Source organism: Grampus griseus (genome assembly GCF_964374135.1).
Source record: "Grampus griseus genome assembly, chromosome: X".
NCBI lineage: Eukaryota > Metazoa > Chordata > Mammalia > Artiodactyla > Delphinidae > Grampus > Grampus griseus.
Window position 1 is genome coordinate 13,573,352 of NC_138999.1, and position 21,477 is coordinate 13,594,828.

Genomic DNA, 21,477 nt, shown 5'->3' on the forward strand with positions numbered 1-21,477 from the left:
CTCTCCCTCGTTAGTGATGTTGATTTTGGTCACCTGGTCAAGGCGTTGTCCAATTTTTCCATTGTATAATTTAAGGAATTTTTTAATCAAATGCATACATGCCTAAGATTCATACGTTAAGTCTGAAGATTGTGATGAGTGTTCATATTTGGAACTTATTAGTAAATTGCTAAAATGGTTATGTGGAAGCTTTCTCATTCTTTCAATCCACAGATCACAGTTTAACCCTTGTTACCTGTTTTTCTCTTTTCTTCTTTGCCATTAAAAACCTTGTAGAGGCAGCAGTACCACCATGGGTTGATAGTAATGATGAAGAAACAATTCAACAACAAATCTTGGCCCTATCAGCTGTAAGTATCTTGTGATACCCTGTATAGAAATACTTCCTTCCTATCATGACTTTATCCTTAGCAGAATGTTTTTCTTCTATACAATTTTTAAAATATTTTGAGATGTTAGGAATGTACACATCAACTTTCATCATTTTTTTTCACTGACTTTAAATTTGCTTTTTTCTTAGGTAGCTTTCTCTTATTGGAAAAGTCTAGCCTATTACACAAAATAATTCTTTCAGCCTTAAAAGGATTCTTTTATGTTATTAAGACAGTCTTTTGAGATGTGCAATCATGAAGTTTCTAGACAGCATTCTAATTGTTCTGAAAGAAATGATTGTATTCTAAATTTTCTCTTTAACTACTATATGTATTTGTCTGAAACTGAAATTGAAAGAAAGAAAATTCCATATGCTGCGCCACAAAATGTTCTCTCAGGACTTCAGAGGGAACGGAGTGACACCACCTAACAATTGTGTAGCACCTGACAGTTTCAGGAAACACTTTCTCACACACTATCCCTTTTGAGCCTCGTGGTATGCCTGTGAGGTGGGTAGGGGCTTTTACCACCACTGTACAGGTGTGGGGACTGTGACTCTCAGATATGACCCTCACTTTTTTTTTTTCGTGGACGTCCGGCATGTGGGATCTTAGTTCCCTGACCAGGGATCAAACCCACACCCCCTGCATTGGGAGTGCAGAGTCTTAACCACTGGACCGCCAGGGAAGTCCCTGACCCTCAGTTCTTATCTGTGTCTCCACTGGGCTGTGAACTCTCAGCAGAGGCTGACTTTGGTCTCTGTCCTCAGCATCCAGCACCCCACCTGGCGTGGGACGCAGTGAATAAGGCTTTTTACTATATCAGTGGTTTTCAAGCTTTATTTTTAACCCACTCTTTTTTTTTTTCTTTTTTTTTAACCGAAGTCAGAAATGGAACCTTGGTCTAGAAAACAAACAAGTGTAAAGCTGGGCTTTTCCTCCCTTCCAGTGCCCCAGGGCACTTTAAGGTTTTCTTCTTCCCATTAGTAAATCCTTAAAGGCCTAAGCATCCAATTCCAGGTTCATTGTGGACACCATGTATTTTGTTTACCGTGTTACAGCCAAACTTGACACTGACATCACACACCGATTATTTATCCCCAGAAGGAAATTTTGACAGTGAGACTCGGTGTCATTTGAGGGTAAATGTCAGATACCAACCAAGTCCCCATAACTCCTCTGTCCCCCATACCTGTCCCTCTCCTCATCTTCTACATCTCAGAATAAAAGACTCCAGTTATCCACCAATTTTTTCTAAAGGAGTCTTTCTTGAGTCCTGCCTCCCCCCGCCCCCATCCTGACAGTGCTGTGTTCAGAGCATAGCTCTAGTCCACTTCACTGCTGTCACCATGGTCCTGATGCTATCGTCTTCTGCCCAAGGCATCCCATCCCGACTGTTGTCCCATCCTTGCCCCTTTCCAGTACAAGTGCATCTCAGCAGCCAGAGGGGTCCATTTATGGTGAACACACTTCGTGTCACTCTCCTACACAGACCCTTTTAGTGGCGTCTCATCTCTTGTAGACTAAGATCTAAACTCCGTCCGCTGGCTTCTAAGGTCCCTGGCTTTGCCCACTGCTCCCTCGTGCCCCACTGGCCTGAGTGCCAGCCCTCCAGCCACTGTTGCTTTCTGATGTACAACTAGATCAGCTTTGTTCTGCTTTAGTACCTTGAACTTGCTGTCCCTTCTTCCTGGAACCTCACCCTGCACCATTCCACAAGATCTCAGCTTAGATGACATCTCCTAGAGGCCTTCCGCCAGCACGCTTTCAGCCCTGCACGCCCAGGTACAGCAGCGCAGAGCCCTGGCAGTCTAAACCCTTGTGTCTCTCCGCGCTCCACCGCCCCCAGCTGGAATGTAAGTGCCGTGAAGGCAGGGACTCCATCTGTGCTGTGCCCTGCTGAGCAGGTGGCGTGGAGCCCGGAGCATAGCAGGTGCCAAATGGTCATCTGCTGAATAAATGATGCAATAAACGTTGCACTCAGGCACGCCTACAAGAGAGCTTCTGAGATTTCGGCATGACCCAGAGGCTTCGAAACAGTCTTCAATCCATCCTTTATGGTGGCTGCTGAATGTGTTAAGGAATAGATTCAGTTGCTGTAATAGATCTAAAAACACAGTAGGTTAAATGAGCTGTGAGTTTCTCTCCCTCCCTCCCTCCTTCCCCTTCACAGTCAGTCCAGAGGTAGGTGGTCTCAGTAGGTGTGCTTTGCCCAACGAAGTCACTTAGAGACCTAAGTTCTTCTTGTCTTACTCTCAAGCAGCCCCTAGGACATGGTGTGCATGACTGTGTTCCAGCCTGTGGGAAGTGGGAAAGAGGTGGCTGTACCAGACCACGTGAAGGACGAGACCCGCAAACTGCACTTATCACTCAGGCACACACCCCTTTGACAACTTAGACACACAGCCACCCCTGTACTCCAGGGAGCCTGGAAATCCGGTCTCTGGCTGTGTGGCCACATGCCCAGCTGGAACTCAGAGTTGTGATCCTGAAAGAAAGGAAGGTAGAAATGGATACTGGGAGACGGTTAGCAGTCTCTGCCGGAGTTGCCTGACATTCTCTTACTTACCAGGCACTAGTTTGGGACACTTCAGAGTGTATAGCAGAGTAACCCTTTAAGCTGTTTATATTGGAGGGCCACATAGGGCCACATAATACATGAAAAGAAGTTGATAGTACATTTGTCATTAGAGACTTGTGAGAACTCAATTCAGCAGACCGAATTTAGTAACTGCTGTAGGCCAAGCCTTCTCCTAGGACTTGAGATAAATGAGATCCACCCTGCAGGAGCCCGTAGGCTTGCTAGAGAGCTGCTCGATGAACGCACATACAGGATTATTCCCTGGAATGAGGAATGTAATACAGGACGCTAAGGACGCGCAGCGAGAGGAACATCTCATTTATTGTGGAGCGGGAAAAGGATGGGCCCAAGGAAGCTTCCCAGAAGTGACGGCACTGGAGCTGAGTTGAGTCTTAGGAGAGTGTGTGGATGTTTGGGGGACGTGAGGCCGGGTTTGGCATTAAGGTAGGGGGTATCGCGAGCATTTGTGTTTGACTGGACTGTAGGATGCAGGTGAAGAAGTAGATAGGCAGAGGTCATGAGGACGTTATCATACCATTCTGATAAGTTTAGGTTTTATCTTTTTTTTTTTTTTTTTTTTTTTTTTGCGGTATGCGGGCCTCTCACTGTTGTGGCCTCTCCCGCTGCGGAGCACAGGCTCCGGACGCGCAGGCCCAGCGGCCACGGCCCACGGGCCCAGCCGCTCCGCGGCATGTGGGATCTTCCCGGACCGGGGCACGAACCCGCGTCCCCTGCATCGGCAGGCGGACTCTCAACCACTGCGCCACCAGGGAAGCTGTAGGTTTTATCTTAAAGGCAGCAAGGAGTCATTGAAGGATTGTAGTCATAGGTAAAATATGTTTTTCTTGGGATGGGAGAAATGGGACTGGAGACAGGTGCCCATTAGGAGGCCGGTGTAGAAACCCAGGTGAAACATGATTGGGACAACTTCAGGCTTTGAAATGTTTATTTTGGAAGGTAAAATAACTAAAAGCCATTGAGGGGGAATTCCCTGGCGGTCCAGTGGTTAGGACTCCACGCTTTCACTGCCGAGGGCCCGGGTTTGATCCCTGGTTGGGGAACTAAGATCCCACAAGCTGTGTGGCACAGCCAAAAAATAATAATAATAAAATAAAATCCATTTAGGCTCAGAATTGTTCTTGCCTTATTAATGTAGGAATTATCAGAAACCAAAAATATTGTTAAAATCCAATATGAGCAAAATGAGATGAAACTGCCGCTATTAGTGCAGTATAAACTGCTGCCGTCTGCTGGAGGAGAGTTTGGGCGATCTGTGGCAAAATCATCATACTGTTGCATTAGAAAGCCCACTTCCAGGAATTCAGTCTAAAAAGGTCACTTTAGAAGGGAATAAAAAGTGTAAAGTGATGTTACTTGCACGGTTCTCTATAAGGAAAGATTAGAACCAATCTAAATGACTACTGAAGTGGGCCTGGTTAAGTAAATTATGGCTCATTCAGGGTAGACATAGCTACATTGGAGATGGAAAGACGTTCACGACTCTTGAGTGGAAAGGAAAAACAGATGTTGTATTCACACAGACACGTGCGTGTTTGCAGAGAGACACGCATCCAGGAGGGTGTTTGAGGAAATATCTTACTACGGTTGTCTGTGGGTATTGGGATTTTTGACTGTGTTTTTCTTTGGTGTTCTGAATTTTCAAAAAATGGATGTGTATCATATTTACAAACAAAAAAGCTGTTTAAGAAAAAAAAGAAATCGAATAACAACAATCAGTCTTAATTGTTTGAGTGATCCAAAACAACAGCCTTTTGCCTTGATTATGCTCAGTCTGTGGGAAACGGGGTGGTTTGGAGACATTCCTTTATATGTTAATCAGTGTGAGTCCTGCTCCATCTCAGGAGTTCAAAACCGACCTCGTTCCCTAGGAAATTTGCCTAATCCAGGAAAGCTTTGTTTGCCCTTGGATCTTTCATTTTGTTTACTTCTTGACTAACTGAAGAGAACTGGTCCAAGAGAAACATGGACTCTGTCAGAGCTCTTCCAGGTTGGGCATAGTAGGTACTGGTGCGCTGGAGGTTCACAGTGCTGCCCACTCAGAATGTCCACATTATGTACTGACCATGCAGTCATGGGCCATATGAGGGTCTTCTGATGGGGATGTTTTCTCTAACACAGTCTTGGGTTGGATTTCTTTTTTTTTTTTTTTTCTTTTGGCCACACTGCACAGCTTGTGGGATCTTAGTTCCCCAGCCAGGGATTGAACTCAGGCCCCACAAGCACCGAGTCCTAACCACTGGACCGCCAGGGAATTCCTGGATTTCTTTTTAATGAGACTCCAGTTTTAATATATTAATGATAAAATGTTTGTATGACGCATTTTATTTTGTCACTGTGTTGACTGTACCTCTTAATGGATTGTGAATTCACTAACCCTTAGTTTAAGGTATCTTAACCTAAGCCTGAGTGCAGCAGCATGAAGAATAATTCACTTGGGACTTCCCTGGTGGCACAGTGGTTGAGAATCCGCCTGCCAATGCAGGGGACACAGGTTTGAGCCCTGGTCTGGGAAGATCCCACACGCCATGGAGCAACTAAGCCTGTGCACCACAACTACTGAGTCTGCGCTCTGGAGCCCGTGAGCCACAACTACTGAGCCTGGGCACCTAGAACCCATGCTCCGCAACAAGAGAAGCCACCACAAGGAGAAGCCCGTGAGCTGCAACAAAGAGTAGCCCCCGCTCACCGCAACTAGAGAATGCCCGCCCGCAGCAACAAAGACCCAATGCAGCCAAAAATAGTAGCTCTATTTTTAGTTTTTTGAGAAACCTCCATACTGTTTTCCACAGTGGCTGCACCAATTTACATTCCCATCAGCAGTGTACGAGGGTTCCCGTTTTTCCATATCCTTTCCAATGTTATTTGTGGTCATTTTGATGAAAGCTATTCTGACAGGTGTGAGTTGATATCTCATTGTGATTTTGATTTGCATTTCTCTGATGATTAGCAATAATGAGCATCTTTTCATGTGCCTGTTGGCCATCTCTATGTCTTCTTTGGAAAAATGTCTATTCAGGTCTTCTGCCCATTTTTTAATATATTGCAAATATTTTCTCCCATTCAGTAGGTTGTCTTTTTATTTTGTGAATGGTTTTCTTTGCTGTGCAAAAGCTTTTAAGTTTAATTAGGTCCCATTTATTTTTGCTCCTGTTTCCTTTGCCTTAGGAGACAGATCCAAAAGTATTGCTGTGGTTTATGTCAAAGACTGTTCTGCCTGTGTTCTCTTCTAGGAGTTTTAGGGTTTAATGGTCTTACATTTAGGTCTTTAATCCATTTTGAGTTTATTGTTGTATATGGTATGAGGAAATATTCTAATTTCATTCTTTTACATGTAACTATCCATTTTTCCTAGCACCATTTATTTATTGATTGATTGATTTTTGGCTGCGTTGGGTCTTCATTGCTGTGCGCGGGCTCTCTCTAGTTGCGGTGAGCAGGGGCCAGTCTTCGTTGCGGTGCACGAGCCTCTCACTGCGGTGGCTTCTTTTTGTTGCTGAGCACGGGCTCTAGGCGCGTGGGCCTCAGCAGTTGCAGCGCACAGGCTCAGTAGTTGTGGCTTGTGGGCTCTAGATCACAGGCTCAGTAGTTGCGGCGCATGGGCTTAGTTGCTCCATGGAATGTGGGATCTTCCCAGACCAGGGCTCGAACCCATGTCCCCTGTGTTGGCAGGTGGATTCTTAACCACTGCGCTACCAGGGAAGTCCCCCCGGCACCATTTATTGAAGAGACTGTCTTTTCCAATTGTATATTCTTGCCTCCTTTGTCATAGATTAATTGACCATAAGTGCATGGGTTTATTTCTGGGTTCTCTATTCTGTTCCATTGATCTAGATGTCTGTTTTTGTACCAGTACCATACTGTTTTGATGACTGTAGCTTTGTAATATGGTCTAAAGTCAGGGAGCATGAGCCAGCTCTATTCTTCTTTCTCAAGATTGCTTTGGCCATTTAGGGTCTTTTGTGTTTCTGTACAAATTTTAGAATTATTTGTTCTAGTTGTGCAGAAAATGCCATTGGTATTTTGATAGGGATTGCATTAAATCTGTAGATTGCCTTGGGTAGTATGGTTATTTTAACAATATTAATTCTTCTAATCCATGAACATGGTATATCTTTCCATCTGTGTCGTTTTCAGTTTCTTTCATCATTGTCTTATAGTTTTCCAAGTACAGGTCTTTTACCTCCTTAGTTATTAGATTTGTTCCTAGGTATTTCTTTCATTTTGATGTGATGGTAAATGGGATTGTTTTCTTAATTTCTCCTTCTGATATTTCATTGTTAGTGTATAGAAATGCAACAGATTTCTGTATATTAATTTTGTATCCTGCAACTTTACCAGATTCATTGATGAGCTCTAGTAGTTTTTTGGTGGCATCTTTAGGATTTTCTATGTATAGTATCATGTCATCTGCCAACAGTGACAGTTTTACTTCTTCCTTTCCAATTTGGATTCCTTTCATTTCTTTTTCATGTCTGATTGGCAAGAAATGCCCTGGGAATGCAATGGTGACTGAGAAAGACTCAGTGACACTTCTCCGCAGATCATGGCCAGGCAGGGGAAAGTCTCATTGTTGGTTCCCTTGCCGAGCCTTGGCTGAACACTTGCCACCCTGCCCAAAGGGCTGTTTGCGGCTCAGTAGCCGTGGGCCAGGTGGCTTCCCCCAGAGGACTCCTCAGCCTCGGGCCTGGCTGTAGGCCTCCCACGGTGCTCTCTCCAGTTGAAACTGTTAAAGAATATATGAAAGGATTGGTCATTCTCCACTCTCTCTAAGGCAAGCAGGTTAATGACAGCTCAGTGTACTTTGCGGCTAAAGCATTTAGGAGAATTCAGTGTGTCAGATCACTGATGTGTTATTACTTATTAATTGCAGTCTATGGTTTTCCCCATGTTTTTCCTCTTTTTTTGAAAGGACAAGAGGAACTTCCTTCGTGACCCTCCAGCCGGCGTGCAGTTTAACTTTGACTTTGATCAGATGTACCCTGTCGCCCTGGTCATGCTCCAAGAGGACGAGCTCCTGAGCAGGATGAGATTTGCCCTTGTTCCTAAACTGTAAGCAGTGGGCTCTCGAGCCAGAGTGGCATGTATGGCCCTGGTCATGTACCGGGTATCGGAGAAGAAGCATGGGATGGGGGCCAGGATGCTCTCAGACGCTCTTTGTGAAAAGGGGCTCTGCGGCCCTTCAGCAGCACCCTCCCAATCCCACCCCCCACGTAGGGTGCCATAGAATCAAAACTCAGGGTGGACTTTTTGGGAATTTTGGGGTCCAGATGATATGTGCTCTTCTTCCCCAGTTAGAAGGTAGAACAAATTTTCCTATAAAAACAGCAGAAGTGCCCATGCCCTCCTGAATAAAATTAAGGTCTCCTGAGGCCCATCAGGACCTGGCCGCTGCCTTTTCTCCACTCAGGCTCTGCTCTCTGGCAGCAGCAGTCTTGTTCTGCTTCCCACCCGAGGCTTCTCCCTCTGCAGATCTCTGCTTGTCCATTAAGCTTCAGCACATGCATCCTGACTTCTGTGACATGACCATCAGCAGAGGCCACCTCCCTTCCCCTCTGCCACCATGGGTTCTTCCTCACCTTTTCTAATTCCAGTGCCTTCTTTTGAATCTGCCCCATTTTTAAAGTCAGCGGTCTTTGGTGTTCCGTGACTGTTCCTGTTTTATGACTCTCTCTTCTTGTTGTATGATGTTGTATTACTGTTCTCTGAGGACATGAAGTCTGGCTTTCTTGAGATACCCTTTTCGCTATGCTCTTTCCCTGCATCTTGGATTTGGGCTGGCTCTGTGGTTCATGCTGCAGGCTTTTCTTACCCGTCCTTTGGGACTGTGTGCTCACCAGGGCCATTTGGGCAGAGCGGCTCAGTAGCCCTGGGCCGGGTGGCTTCCCCTAGAGGACTCCTCGGCCTCTAGCCTGGCTGTAGGCCAAACAGTGGGGAGAGCCTGAGCCCTGCAGCTTCAGTACAGCCATGTGCCCCCGTTCTCAGCTGTACCAACTGTCCCTAAGTGCAGAGCCCTGGGCTCCCGGTCTCTGCTGTGCGGGAGTTCAGTCCCTGGCTGTCTCACCGCTCCTTGGGGCCTCGGCACCAGCCTTCAGAGCCGCCCGGTGCCTCCTGCCTCCACGGGCTGCCTTTGAGAGAAGAGTGGCAAAGCTCTGGGGTCAGATGCGCTCCCGCAACTCGAAAACCATTCGAATCACCCCAAGCCGCACGTTGGGCTCTGCCGGTTTCTCAGGACTGTCCAGAGGCCCTGAGGCACTCAGATGTGTGGCCTGGGGTGCTCGTGGCAGGCATGTAGTTTTGGTTATTGCCAATTCTGCATTCCCTCTCGCTGCTGCCAGTAATTTTAGATTTCTTTTAAGCTTTGGAGAATTGATATTTGGCAAATAGTATTTTTGTTTTCTCACCAGCTACAAAAACTGCCCATTGAGTAATATAATTCCAGTTTCCTACTGCTTATTCTGTTAGGGAAGATTTAGAAATTAGGGTTATTTTTTATGAGTCTTTATCTGTTAGGAATATTTACTGAAGTATTTATGGATGAAAGGACATGATGCCTGGCATTGCCTTAAAATATTCCAACCCCACCCAAAGAAAAGCATTTATGCAGGGGAGAGGGGCATAGGTTTTGAAACGTGGTTGGCAGAATGCTGGTAAGTGTTGAAGTTAGGTCACAGGTACATGAGGGTTCATTGTTCTAGTTTCTCTACTTTTGTTGAAATTTCCATATTAAAACAAAACAAAAATGAGCCATCACATACAAATATAAGACTTCTGGACTTTTCCTTCCAGACATACAGAAGTACAACCTGTATCATTTGGGACATTTTTTCTTTTTTTTCTTTTTTAATTAATTAATTAATTAATTTTTGGCTGTATTGGGTCTTCGTTGCTGCATACGGGCTTTCTCTAGTTGTGGCAAGTGGGGGCTACTCTTCCTTGCGGTGTGCAGGCTTCTCATTGCGGTGGCTTCTCTTGTTGCAGAGCACGGTCTCTAGGCATGGGCTTCAGTAGTTTTGGCACGTGGGCTCAGTAGTTGTGGCTCATGGGTTCTAGAGCATAGGCTCAGTAGTTGTGGCACACGGGGTTAGCTGCTCCACGGCATGTGGGATATTCCAGGACTAGGGCTCGAACCCGTGTCCCATACACTGGCAGGCAGATTCTTAACCATTGAGCCACCAGGGAAGCCTTGGGACACTTTTTCTGAGTAGAAGCCATCATTAACCAGGAACAATTTAGAAAACAAAACAAACACTTGCTCTGTATTTCAAAATGCCTTTTAGTGTGTTAGCACTTCCCTGTGACAGCAGTGCTAGCACCAGACAAGGCCCTTGCTGGTGTCACAGGGGCACCCTCTGAGGCCTTCCCACTGATGACAGTAGGGAAGTCACAAGTCTTTCCAACTTCAAGCTGTGACGTGCCCATTGTTTCCCAGAAGGTGTTCACAGCATACGAATACTTTAAAATAGTCCATGAAGGTATATGTGGTCAGATTAACGTTTGGGCGTTGCTACAGCCGATGGATTTCTTTATCATAGGACTTCTCAGAACCTTTAGTGTGTCATCTGCTTTGTGACTCTCTCCGTAGGGCAACCGAATATCTCTGCAGTGTGCCTGTGATCGCTTCTTCTTACATCAAGAGGGAGAGACTCTGGAAAAGAAAACAGTCCAGATGTTATTAAGAGAGCAGACATTGCCCTTGATCACTGTAGAGAGATAGTATTCCTGTTTTATTTTGGACATTTCATAGAGGTCAGAATTAAAACTGACCTTGAGGGCTTCCCTGGTGGTGCAGTGGTTAAGAATCCGCCTGCCAATGCAAAGGACACGGGTTCGAGCCCTGGTCTGGGAAGATCCCACATGCAGTGGAGCAACTAAGCCTGTGCATCACAGCTACTGAGCCTGCGCTCTAGAGCCTGCGAGCCACAACTACTGAGCCCTCATGCCACAGCTACTGCGTGCCTAGAGCCCATGCTCCGCAACAAGAGAGGCCACCGCAATGAGAAGCCCACGCACTGCAACGAAGAGTAACCCCCACTGTCCGCAACTAGAGAAAGCCTGCACACAGCAACAAAGGCTCAATGCAGCCAAAAATAAATAAATTAATTAATTTTTTTAAAAAAACCTGACCTTGAAAATATTCAGGCAGCCCACTACCTCCTGGGAAGGCTAATCTCAGTTTTGTATAGCTGTGATGTTAGGGTTTAAGACCCTTGAACGTATGTGGGTAAACAGTCAATCCTAGTTCCTTCATTTGGTCCCCAGGTGTCCTAGTCTCTGTACCCCGTCACCATCCAGGGCATTAACCTGTGAAAGTGAGTTCCCCTAAGTGAATATGATGTGCTGTCTCATTGCAGAACAGCACACCGTAGTGTGTCATGTTGCTTTTTTTTTTTTTTTTCGGTACGCGGGCCTCTCACCGTTCTGGCCTCTCCCGTTGCGGAGCACAGGCTCCGGACGCACAGGCTCAGCGGCCATGGCTCACGGGCCCAGCCGCTCCGCGGCATGTGGGATCTTCCCAGACCGGGGCACGAACCCGTGTCCCCTGCATCGGCAGGCAGACTCTCAACCACTGCGCCACCAGGGAAGCCCTGTCACGTTGCTTTTTAATGCAGCCTAAGCTTTCCTTAGCTCTTCCAGCAGCTGCAGTGTACTACTGTTTGCACAACTAAACTTATGAACCATTGTTAAGTCAGGTCTTCCTCCTGTGATCTACTTCCAAGAGAAAAAGACAGTTACGGGAATTCCCTGGCAGTCCAGTGTTTAGGACTCAGCACTTTCACTACCTGCGTTCAATCCCTGGTCAGGGAACTAAGATCCCAAAAGCCATGGAGCAGCCAAAAGAAAGAAAGAAAGAAAAAGACAGTTATGAGGCCTCATGATTATGGGAAGTGCTGCTGGGCACATAGTAAGAACTTAACAAGTAAGAGGTCATTTTTCCTGTGACCATCTGTTTTGGCCGACAACTTGTCTTATTCATCCCCGAATCCCCCCAGTACCTAGCATAAGGCCTGATGCATGTGGCATTCGGTAAATATTGGTGGAATTAATGAAAGAAAAGATGAGTTGTGTCTAGCTGCCTATCGTCTTGTTACCTGACCTAGCTTGTGTAGATAATCGTGCATTTTGCTTCCGTCACTTAGAAAGCTAGCTCCCTGACCCAGCTTCACCATTCTTAGATGTGACAACAACGTGTTCTGATGTCCTGTCTAAGGCCAGCCCTGTCCTCGTTCACAAACCTGAGTCTCAGTATTTTTTTTCTGTTCTCACTGGTTTTCTTCTACTCCTTCAAAGTCTTTTTCTGTCATGCTTTCTTTCTCGACTTTCTCGACTTTCCCTTCCATTCTAAGAACCTGCATCCCTTCTATTAAACCAGGGGGTAGAGAGGCATTCTCCTACCCTTTTGTCCTCTCTACTAGCAAAGCATTTTTAGAACATAAAATGAGGCACAAAAAAAAATCCACACATCCTCCGCAGGTCACCAAAGCCGTTCCTTGGCTGTCCTTGTTTTGTATTGTTGTTGTTGTTTTGGGAGGGGGATGTTTTTTGTTGAGTCATGTTTTGTCTTCCACCTTGGAGATTTTTAATTACTCTGAGGTGAGCACAGTCATCAGTGTTTTTTTTTTATTATTTTGAAACAATCACAAACTTATGGAATGGTGGCAAGTACAGTATAAAGAACTTTTTTAATGAATCCTTTGAGGTCTGATACCCCATCACCCCTGAAGCTTTAGTGTGTATTTCCTACAAACAAAGAGTTCCTACATAATCAGAATGTAACCATCCCAATCAGGAAATGGTCACTTAATGCCTTATTACTGTCTGATTCTCAGACCCTATTCAGGTTTTACCATTTGTCCCAATAATATCCTTTCTAGCAAAAGGATCCACTTCAGACTCACATGTTGCATTTACAGTAGTTTTAGTGTCTCATCAGTCTCCTTGAGTCTGTTGCATCCTGTCAGGTGGCACGTATTGCCATTTTGTTCCACTACTGTCCACACTTTGGTCACTTGATGAAAGTGGTGTCTGCCAGCCTTCTTAACTATAAAATTACTCCTTTCCTTTATGAAATTAATAACTATTTTCTGGGGAGGTACTTTGAAGTTCTGTGAATATCTCATTTCTCCTCAAATTTTCCGTGTATTCATGTATTTATGTATATCTCTGTGGACTCATGGTCCTGTTTTATGCAATGGTTATAATCCACTGCTATCGTTATTTATTTTGATGCTCACATCATCACGTATTTGCCAGTGGAAGCCTGTTCAGGCTGGCTTCTGTGTCCTTTTGACTCATCCCCATCATTTTTTTTTAATTTATTATTTATTTATTTATTTATTGTTGGCTGTGTTGGGTATTTGTTGCCGCACACGGGCTTTCTCTAGTTGCGGCGAGCGGGGGTTACTCTTCGTTGCGGTGCACGGGCTTCTCATGGCAGTGGCTTCTCATTGTGGAGCTCGGGCTCTAGGCGTGCGGGCTTCACTAGTTGTGGCACGTGGGCTCAGTAGTTGTGGCTCGCGGGCTTAGTTGCTCCGCGGCATGTGGGATCTTCCAGGACCAGGGCTCGAACCCACGTCCCTTGCGTTGGCAGGCGGATTCTTTTTTTTTATTATTTATTTATTTATTTATTTTTGGCTGTGTTGGGTGTTCGTTGCTGCGTGTGGGCTTTTCTCCAGTTGCAGCGAGCGGGGGCTACTCTTCGTTGCGGTGTGCGGGCTTCTCATTGCGGTGGCTTGTCTTGTTGCAGAACACAGGCTCTAGGTACGCAGGCTTCAGTAGCTGTGGCACATGGGCTCAGTAGCTGTGGCTTTTGGGCTCTAGAGCGCAGGCTCAGTAGTTGTGGCTCGCAGGCTTAGTTGCTCCGCACCATGTGGAGTCTTCCCGGACCAAGGCTTGAACCCGTGTCTCCTGCATTGGCAGGCGGATTCTTAACCACTGCGCCACCAGGGAAGTCTCCCTACCATTTTTTGAGCCCTTCCTTTCTGGCATGAGATAGTCCTCCAGGCTCACTGTGTTCTTCCCCTGCTGTAACCCTAGAATTGGCCATTTATCCAAGGAGTTCTGGTTCCTTTTAGTGGAAAGTGGTGTTTAGAAAGCAAAGTCTAAGCATTAGGCATGCTCATGGCTATTGGGGTGTCACTCTTCCTTGGCCCACTCAGTGGACAGAGCTAGTGTGCTCATATAACACACACATGGACTTGTTTGCATCTCTCTCAAATGAAAACCATGTGTTCACAGTGATACTTCACAACAGGGATCATTCTAGAGTTTTCTCTTTCCATGATTGTAACTCCCTTTTCTGATGGTGAGAAACCTGGTTTCCACTATCCTTAATATTTTTCCTTAAGCAATCAATCCCCTTGCGAGTGACCAATCTTCCTTTTTCACCACCACCCACTCCCGAGCTCAGACACCCTTCTCCCTCTGCTCAGGCTCTCACTCTCCATTCCAGGCCGCCCCCGTATGGATACTTCCCTTACCCCTCTTGGGCGCCAACGCCCCACCCCAGGTGACTCTAATGTGCAGCCAGGTTTGAGAACCACTGAGAGTTCTCAGGTTGAACTGCCTTCAGTCTTTTTTATCAACCATCTTCCACCTCATTGCTAACTGTTACTGATTGCTGGTTATTTGCAAGCTACCAGACATTTCCTCTCATGAAGAGCAACACCTACAATACTTTATTCTCACTGCTTGAAAGCGTTTAATCCTTCGGCAAACAGCAGACAGTCGGTGGAGCCCCGGCTCTGCTTCCGTCTCCCAGGTTGCTCATGGTGCTTTGCTTCCGTCTCCCAGGTTGCTCATGGTGCTTTGAAAGCAGTACCCTGTTTTCCTCTGCTGAGGGCAGTGTTGGTATTAAAATACCAAGAAACACTGAGGTTTCATTAGTGTTCTATAAACTTGTCTTTTGCTGCTGTGGAGAAGATAGCTATTCTCTTTATCCTGTTATTCAGCTTTCAGTTCAAAAGCCAATGAGAATTTCGTTTGAGCCTCATTCAGATTTGAAAATGTCCCTAAAAGTCATCTGTTCCCACCTCCACTGCAACAGCTAAACGCTGCACACACTATGCATGCCTTCTCAAATGTGGTGTTTATCTTTGAAAGTGTGAAGGAAGAAGTGTTTTGGAGGAACTACTTTTACCGCGTCTCCCTGATTAAGCAGTCAGCCCAGCTCACGGCTCTGGCGGCCCAGCAGCAGGCTACCGGGAAGGAGGAGAAGGGCCACGGCAGAGAGGATGAGTTGCCACTGACAGGTATATTCAGAGAAGATGTCGCTCTGTGGGAAAAAAAAGAGTTACTTTTAAAATATTCTTCATTTAGAGATTCTCATGAGCTTGTCATCGTGTGTATACCAGAAATGTCATTGTCATCTTAGGGAAAGTTCTTTTCTTTCCAGAGAAAATGCTCATTCTTCCCTTGTTGCCCTCTCTCTGACCCTGCTCACCGTCTTCCCCCAGCTTTCTTTTACTTTGCTGTCTTTCTCTCGTTCTTTGGGTTTTTTATTTCTTCCTTTTTATTTCTCCCTCCGTCACCAGTCGTCTTCCCATCTCTTTCCTTGCCCTTTTTATACCTTCTGTTCTCCGCTGACTCAGTTCCCTGCTCTGCTTCATTTCTCAGTCTTCCATTCAGCCTGCTCATTTCCCCAGTACTCCAGTCTGCAGAACAGAGCTAAGATATCCAGCCTGGAGCTAGACACGAGTCACTTACACATGTGACTCTTCCTTATTCTGACAGTTTTACCCCTGGTTTTGGGGGAAAGTGGTTTATAATATCGGCAGTGATTTAATACCTATAATAAAAATTGAAACAAGATATGTATTTTGTGTCACATTTTTAACGTTTAATGAACACCTGCTGTGTATAGGTACCCGTTATAACTGGAGACTTATCCGTTCATGGAATTTTACATGATTACACAAAACAGTGTGTCCTAAGGCACAGGTTGTACGGACCACTAGGAAGGTACCTGACACTGCATTTAGGGTCAGAGGAATGTAATGAATCTGCTCTACACAGTACCATTTGGCATTTTGCATGTAGATGTTAATATGAATCCCAGGTGTCTCTCATTCTTTAGTATTCCTTCTTTATTACTTTTATTGGAAAATGCCATTTTACCCAATACTGCCCGTGTATCAAGATGGGCTTAAGACAGGATTCAGTAAAGCCCGTCTGTGGTTAGGTTGAGAAGACAGAAGACGCAGCCTGTGAGGAAGAGGAGCCACTGTGCCTGAGCGTTACATTTTACTTTGTGAGAAAAGGAAAACTTGATAAATAACTTCATTCTCATTATCCTAAAAGAAAGAGCAGAACTATTCTTCAGTGCATTTTGCTAACACTGAAGTCAAAATTTATTTCCTGCTGGAAATCTTACATAAGGGGTATTGAATATGATGATACATTTAAAAAAGATCCCCAAAAGAAAGAGGCTGAGATGATTTCATCTGGGTAGTTCTTACTGCAGAAAAACGGAAAGCAGAACATTAAAAGCTAATTTCTGTAAATTATTTAGTATGATCATACTTGTGGATAATTTAGTTGTTGTTATAATATGTATTCGGAATTGAATCAAGCAATTCTTGTCTCTTTTATTCTCACTTCTTAGAGGCAGTACGGCCCAAAACGCCACCTGTTGTAATCAAATCTCAACTTAAAACTCAAGAGGTAATACAGTTTTACATTATATCTAGTAGCTGATGTCTGGAAATGAAGTAACTCTGTGTTGACTATCTCAGATACCATTTCAAAACTACTTATGAATATGGGTCTTATCTGTTCTGAAGAAGAGGCGTCCGGTACTTGAAGAGTTAAGGACCTACAGCTGAGACATGAGACGATTCCCTGGCATCAGTAGTTCAAGATGTGCTCGTCAGGGATGGGACAGAACGATTGGAGTGATCCAGACCATGAATGAGCGTAGAGATTCAGGTGGTAGCTCATGTGGTTACCGAGCCAGTGTGCAGGTTAGGAGGTGGAGAGCAGCGACCATCTGACTAGCAGAGGAAGGGAATGAAAATGAGGCTGCATTAAATTGTGAGATGACCATAAACACGAGCTCTAGTCTCTATATGTCGCTTCAAAAACCATTTCCAGAGCTCATTTGTTGCATTTCAGGATGAAGAGGAGATTTCTACCAGCCCAGGTGTTTCTGAGTTTGTCAGTGACGCCTTCGATTCCTGTAACTTAGATCAGGAGGACCTGAGGAAGGAAATGGAGCAGCTGGTGCTGGACAAAAAAGAGGAGGAGACAGTCACGCTGGAAGGTACAGAGCCAACGAAATCACCGTTCCTGTCCCCAGTGCCGAAGCTGACCATAGAAAATTGTTATTCTGGAGCAGATACACAAAACTGTGTCGTAACTTTTGCATCAAAACTGCTTCTCTGTTCCCCACTAGAAGGGGGATTCTAGCACACGTGACCTCATCTCCTGTCCCTCTGGCCTTCTAAGCACAGAGGCTTAGAAAGGAGAAACAGATCAGAGAGGTTAAGTGAGTCTTCCAAGACGTCTCAGCCCTGAGAACACATGGCCAGGAGCGGGCAAGAAAGCAGGCACACCCCTTCACGTGGAGATGCTGCCCTGCGGCCTTCTGCTTTCAAAGCTGCGTCCTGCTGGGGTTTATACTGTAGGTAGAAGACTCTTTTCCCAGCTGCTGTGTGCCACTAGCACATCGCTTCTGGGAAGGAGTAGGCTGCCTTTAAGAAACCAAATTAGCTTAAAAACTAAGGTAATTTAGAAAAACAGTGCAAGTGATGGGACTGCGTTCTTTGGCACATCAGGACAAATTACTGGCTTTCTAGTAGATAACAAGCAAAGGCTTGGGTTAATCATCATTCATGAAGCCTTCAGAGACTCACCATCGTGGAAGCCAGCTGTTCCCACTGTTGTGCAGAAAGCACCGGTGAGAAAGCTGACCTCCCAGAGGTGAACCGCCTGCCCACGTGCACACTGCACACTGCAGAGGGACTCTGCAGGAGAGAACTGCTGGGGGAAGCGGCTGGTGGGGGAAAGAGAAGCGAGTGGGGAAGTGAAAATCTGGGCTCGCTTCCCCCAGACCCCTTGTACCCCCTCTATTTTCTGATACGATGGCTGCTGGCCACCGCGGAAGGAAGGCGGGCACGCGCCCCGCGTGCAGCAGGCAGTAGCTCGAGCAGACTGTGCCCTGCTTCCCTTGCTGGTGACGACTAGTAGCAGAGAGCCCACGGAGACTGGAAGGAAGCCTGGTCAGGATTCCCGTGGCATTGGCTGGCCGTTCCGGGCAAGCTATTCTTTCTTTGAATCCCTGCCCTAGTGATAATTTGGACCACTTAATATTCTTTCATATGTTAGTTGTCTTGGCCCCCCAGCTAAATTGTAAGTTCCTCAAGGGCAGGTACACCTTGTCTTTTTATCCCCTACAGCACCTAAAGTAGAGCTTAGCAGCCAGTAAGCACCTAATATTCATGAAATCGGTGTTTTGCTATGCAACATGGTCACTGCTATAAAAAATTGAAAACATTTGGTTTTTCTTTTCTCTATAGGTACTAAGTTTAAGGTTTATTTTTACAAGATGAAAATGACTTTTAGCTTTTACTTTTTAAATAGCTGGTTTGTTTTCTGGCTGTTTTATAACACTACATAGCAGATGCCTTATCCTATATGTATTTGCATACACCCGTATATTGAGCGTCCAAGTGGCAAGTTGCAGCTCTAAATCTCACCGGTGTGAGAGGTCAGGTAGAACCCACATGGGGGGGCCAGGCTTTGGCGAGAGACTGCCTGACTTCAGGTCCTGGTGTCTTTTGCCACTCGTGGGAGACCACTAAGCACAGACTGTGGAGCCCTGCAGATGTGGTTCCATCCGTATGTCTGTCACTGTCAAGCTGTGTGACCTTGGGCTAGTCACTTAACCTATAAGCCTCCATTTCCCCATCTGTCAAATGTGTATAACTGTATCTTTGGTCCACGTATTGTTCTAAGGATGAAAAGAGTGATATGTAGAGAGCACTTAGCCCTAGGCCTGGCTGAGTGAGTGCTCGAGAAATGTTAGCTGTTTTTGCTACCATCATCATCATTGGTAGTGGTAAAAATTAATTTGCGACCAAATATTAATTATCAATTATCCATTTAAATAGAAGGAAAATCAGAGGCCTAGGTAAAGAAAAATAACATGCAAAACTTACTGACAACATCTGATACCTTTGCTTCTACATTTAATAAGTTTATCTTTCTAATCATATTAGTTAAAAATCTGTTCAATTTTTCTGAGCGCACACAGTGCTGAAGGCTGACACAGTAAATATTTCCATGGTAGGACTTACACAGGTAGTTATGGTGGACTGCATTGTTAAGACTGGCATTAAAAATTCAGAATCTTTTTTTTTTTTTCTCATTTGTTTCTTTTAGAGGATTCTGCAGATTGGGAGAAGGAACTACAACAGGAACTTCAAGAATACGAAGTGGTGACAGAATCAGAGAAACGAGATGAAAACTGGGATAAGGAGATAGAGAAAATGCTGCAGGAAGAAAATTAGCTGAAATAAAAGAATAATCCTTAACATTCTGCAACTGACATTAAATTCTAGATGCTGACACTCGCTGAATCAGAAGGCACAAAAGAGTATGACTTTATGAAATTCAAAATTATCCTTTTTTCAAGCTGAAACTTGCCTCTTCTACTTAAGAAAAAGTACATAGGACAGTTATTCTAATAATCAAAAAGGGATGTTTTATGTAACATTTCTTTAAATCTAGTTAGCGATGTTCTTGTAGTCAGTACAGACATCTTTGTCACAGAAACACAAGTAAAATTTTAGAGTTCTGTTTTCCGTGAGGTCAAAAATAAAATATATTCTTCAATTGTGGTTTTCTAAACATTTGTACTTCTTGTTGCATTTTTGTTGATACGTATGCGTTAAAGTACCTACTTAATGGATTGATAACTATCAAAATGACCAAATGGTACCAAAGAACTTAAGAGGAAGCACTTTCAGAACTGTTTTCTTGCAAGTATTTTCTAAAATTCCATCTGGAAGCCAAAAGATAAAATAATTATGTTGATTATAATGATATAAACATCACTTAGTTTGACATTGAGAAATACTGTTTCTCAAAAAATAAATATTTGTTTTTCTTTGGGGCCTTTTTTTTTTTAAATTATGCCACATTTAGTAATGTTTTCCTAAATTTCACATCGTGCTTTTTGTAGAAAGCAGGGTCTTTCATCCTTTTAGTGTTGATGACTGTCAGAAGGCTGTTCACCTTAAAGTCTCATGTTGTTTAAATCGTCACCACATATAAATGTTTTTGCTTTTTTTGTCTTAATTAAACTGTCAGTCTTTATAAAGTTGTGTTCTCTGAATACAACTTTTGGAACTTCATTGATCAATCCTGCCTGCATTCTGCTGTAGCAGCACGACCGTTCATAGAACGTGGTCACTTGAAAAGGACAGATGGCTGAACATCCGAACACTCCACGGCGTTTGCTTCCCGAACCTTTCGGATTTTTCAAAGAGGCTTTATTTCATAAAGGGGAGTAGAATTAAGACAGTTCTTATAGGGAACATGTACTTATTTACAGTCTTGATCCCATAAAAATTAGTCTGTGGTCCTCTGGCAAAGATATAGTCAGCAAGAGAATTGGGTGCTTAGGTTTGTAGTTTGGGATATGCTCCTGTGAAGAAGCCAGGCTTCCTCAGCTAGGATCACTTGTGTTGTATTCGATGAAACCACTGACCCTATTATCAAGAGATTGCCACTTGTGGTGCCACAGTTGCTGATCACTGAGTTAGAGCTCAGAGGTGGTATCTGGCAACTTCTGAAAGAATCCTATTGAAGGGAAAAGTTTGCTAGAGTTTGCTGGAGGGAAAGAAATATGTTAAATGTTTTTAAGTAGTTAAAAATCCTAGATGTAAGCAGATCAGAATATGACAGTACTTGGCTCTTAGTATGTGTACTAAAATTCTTAACGATAAGTGTTGAATAAATATAAAAAAAGGAAAGGTTTCAGAGAATGTTAAAAAATAAAAACCTAAAATGAAAATAGAAGTATGTTAAGTTGTTGCTATCAGTTTTACATGATGCTCATTGCCTAATTGTGTGTTGCCCTGTGAAAATAAAAGGATAAAGTAAGATTTTATACACAGCATAAAAATACATTTAGGCTATAGTTTTATGGATCCATCAGTGGTGAAATGTTCTGCTTTTGTAAATTATACAGGTAACTGAAGTGCTATTCTTTTATTTTTCTTTTCTTTTTTTGGCCGTGCCTTTGGGCTTGCAGGATCTCAGTTCCCTGACCAGGGACTGAACCCAGGGCCACAGCAGTGAAAGCCTGGAATCCTAACCACTAGGCCATCAGGGAACTCCGTGAAGTGTTATTCTTTTAAAGGGCAAAATAATTTGTAACCTTGTTTGGTGGGAAATTTCTCAGTATTTATTACTTGCTTAGGGGTCATCCAAAAGATATACTGTGCATAAAAACACAAGCTTCATGAAACGTTAAAATACGAGGATAGTCCATCACACTGGAAA

The 21,477-nt window shown here is 44.4% G+C and overlaps 1 protein-coding gene across 1 annotated transcript in view; it reads left to right on the forward strand.

Moving 5' to 3' along the window:
• SYAP1 (synapse associated protein 1) overlaps positions 1–19,803 on the forward strand; it is a 31,475-nt gene extending 11,672 nt beyond the window's left edge. The window contains exons 4-9 of the mRNA XM_082681256.1: positions 277–350; positions 7,883–8,022; positions 15,073–15,221; positions 16,574–16,632; positions 17,083–17,230; positions 19,351–19,803. Coding sequence (XP_082537382.1) covers positions 277–350; positions 7,883–8,022; positions 15,073–15,221; positions 16,574–16,632; positions 17,083–17,230; positions 19,351–19,478 — 698 coding nt within the window. The 3' untranslated portion in view covers positions 19,479–19,803. The remainder of the gene's footprint in view (positions 1–276; positions 351–7,882; positions 8,023–15,072; positions 15,222–16,573; positions 16,633–17,082; positions 17,231–19,350) is intronic.
• The last annotated feature ends 1,674 nt before the right edge of the window (positions 19,804–21,477 follow it).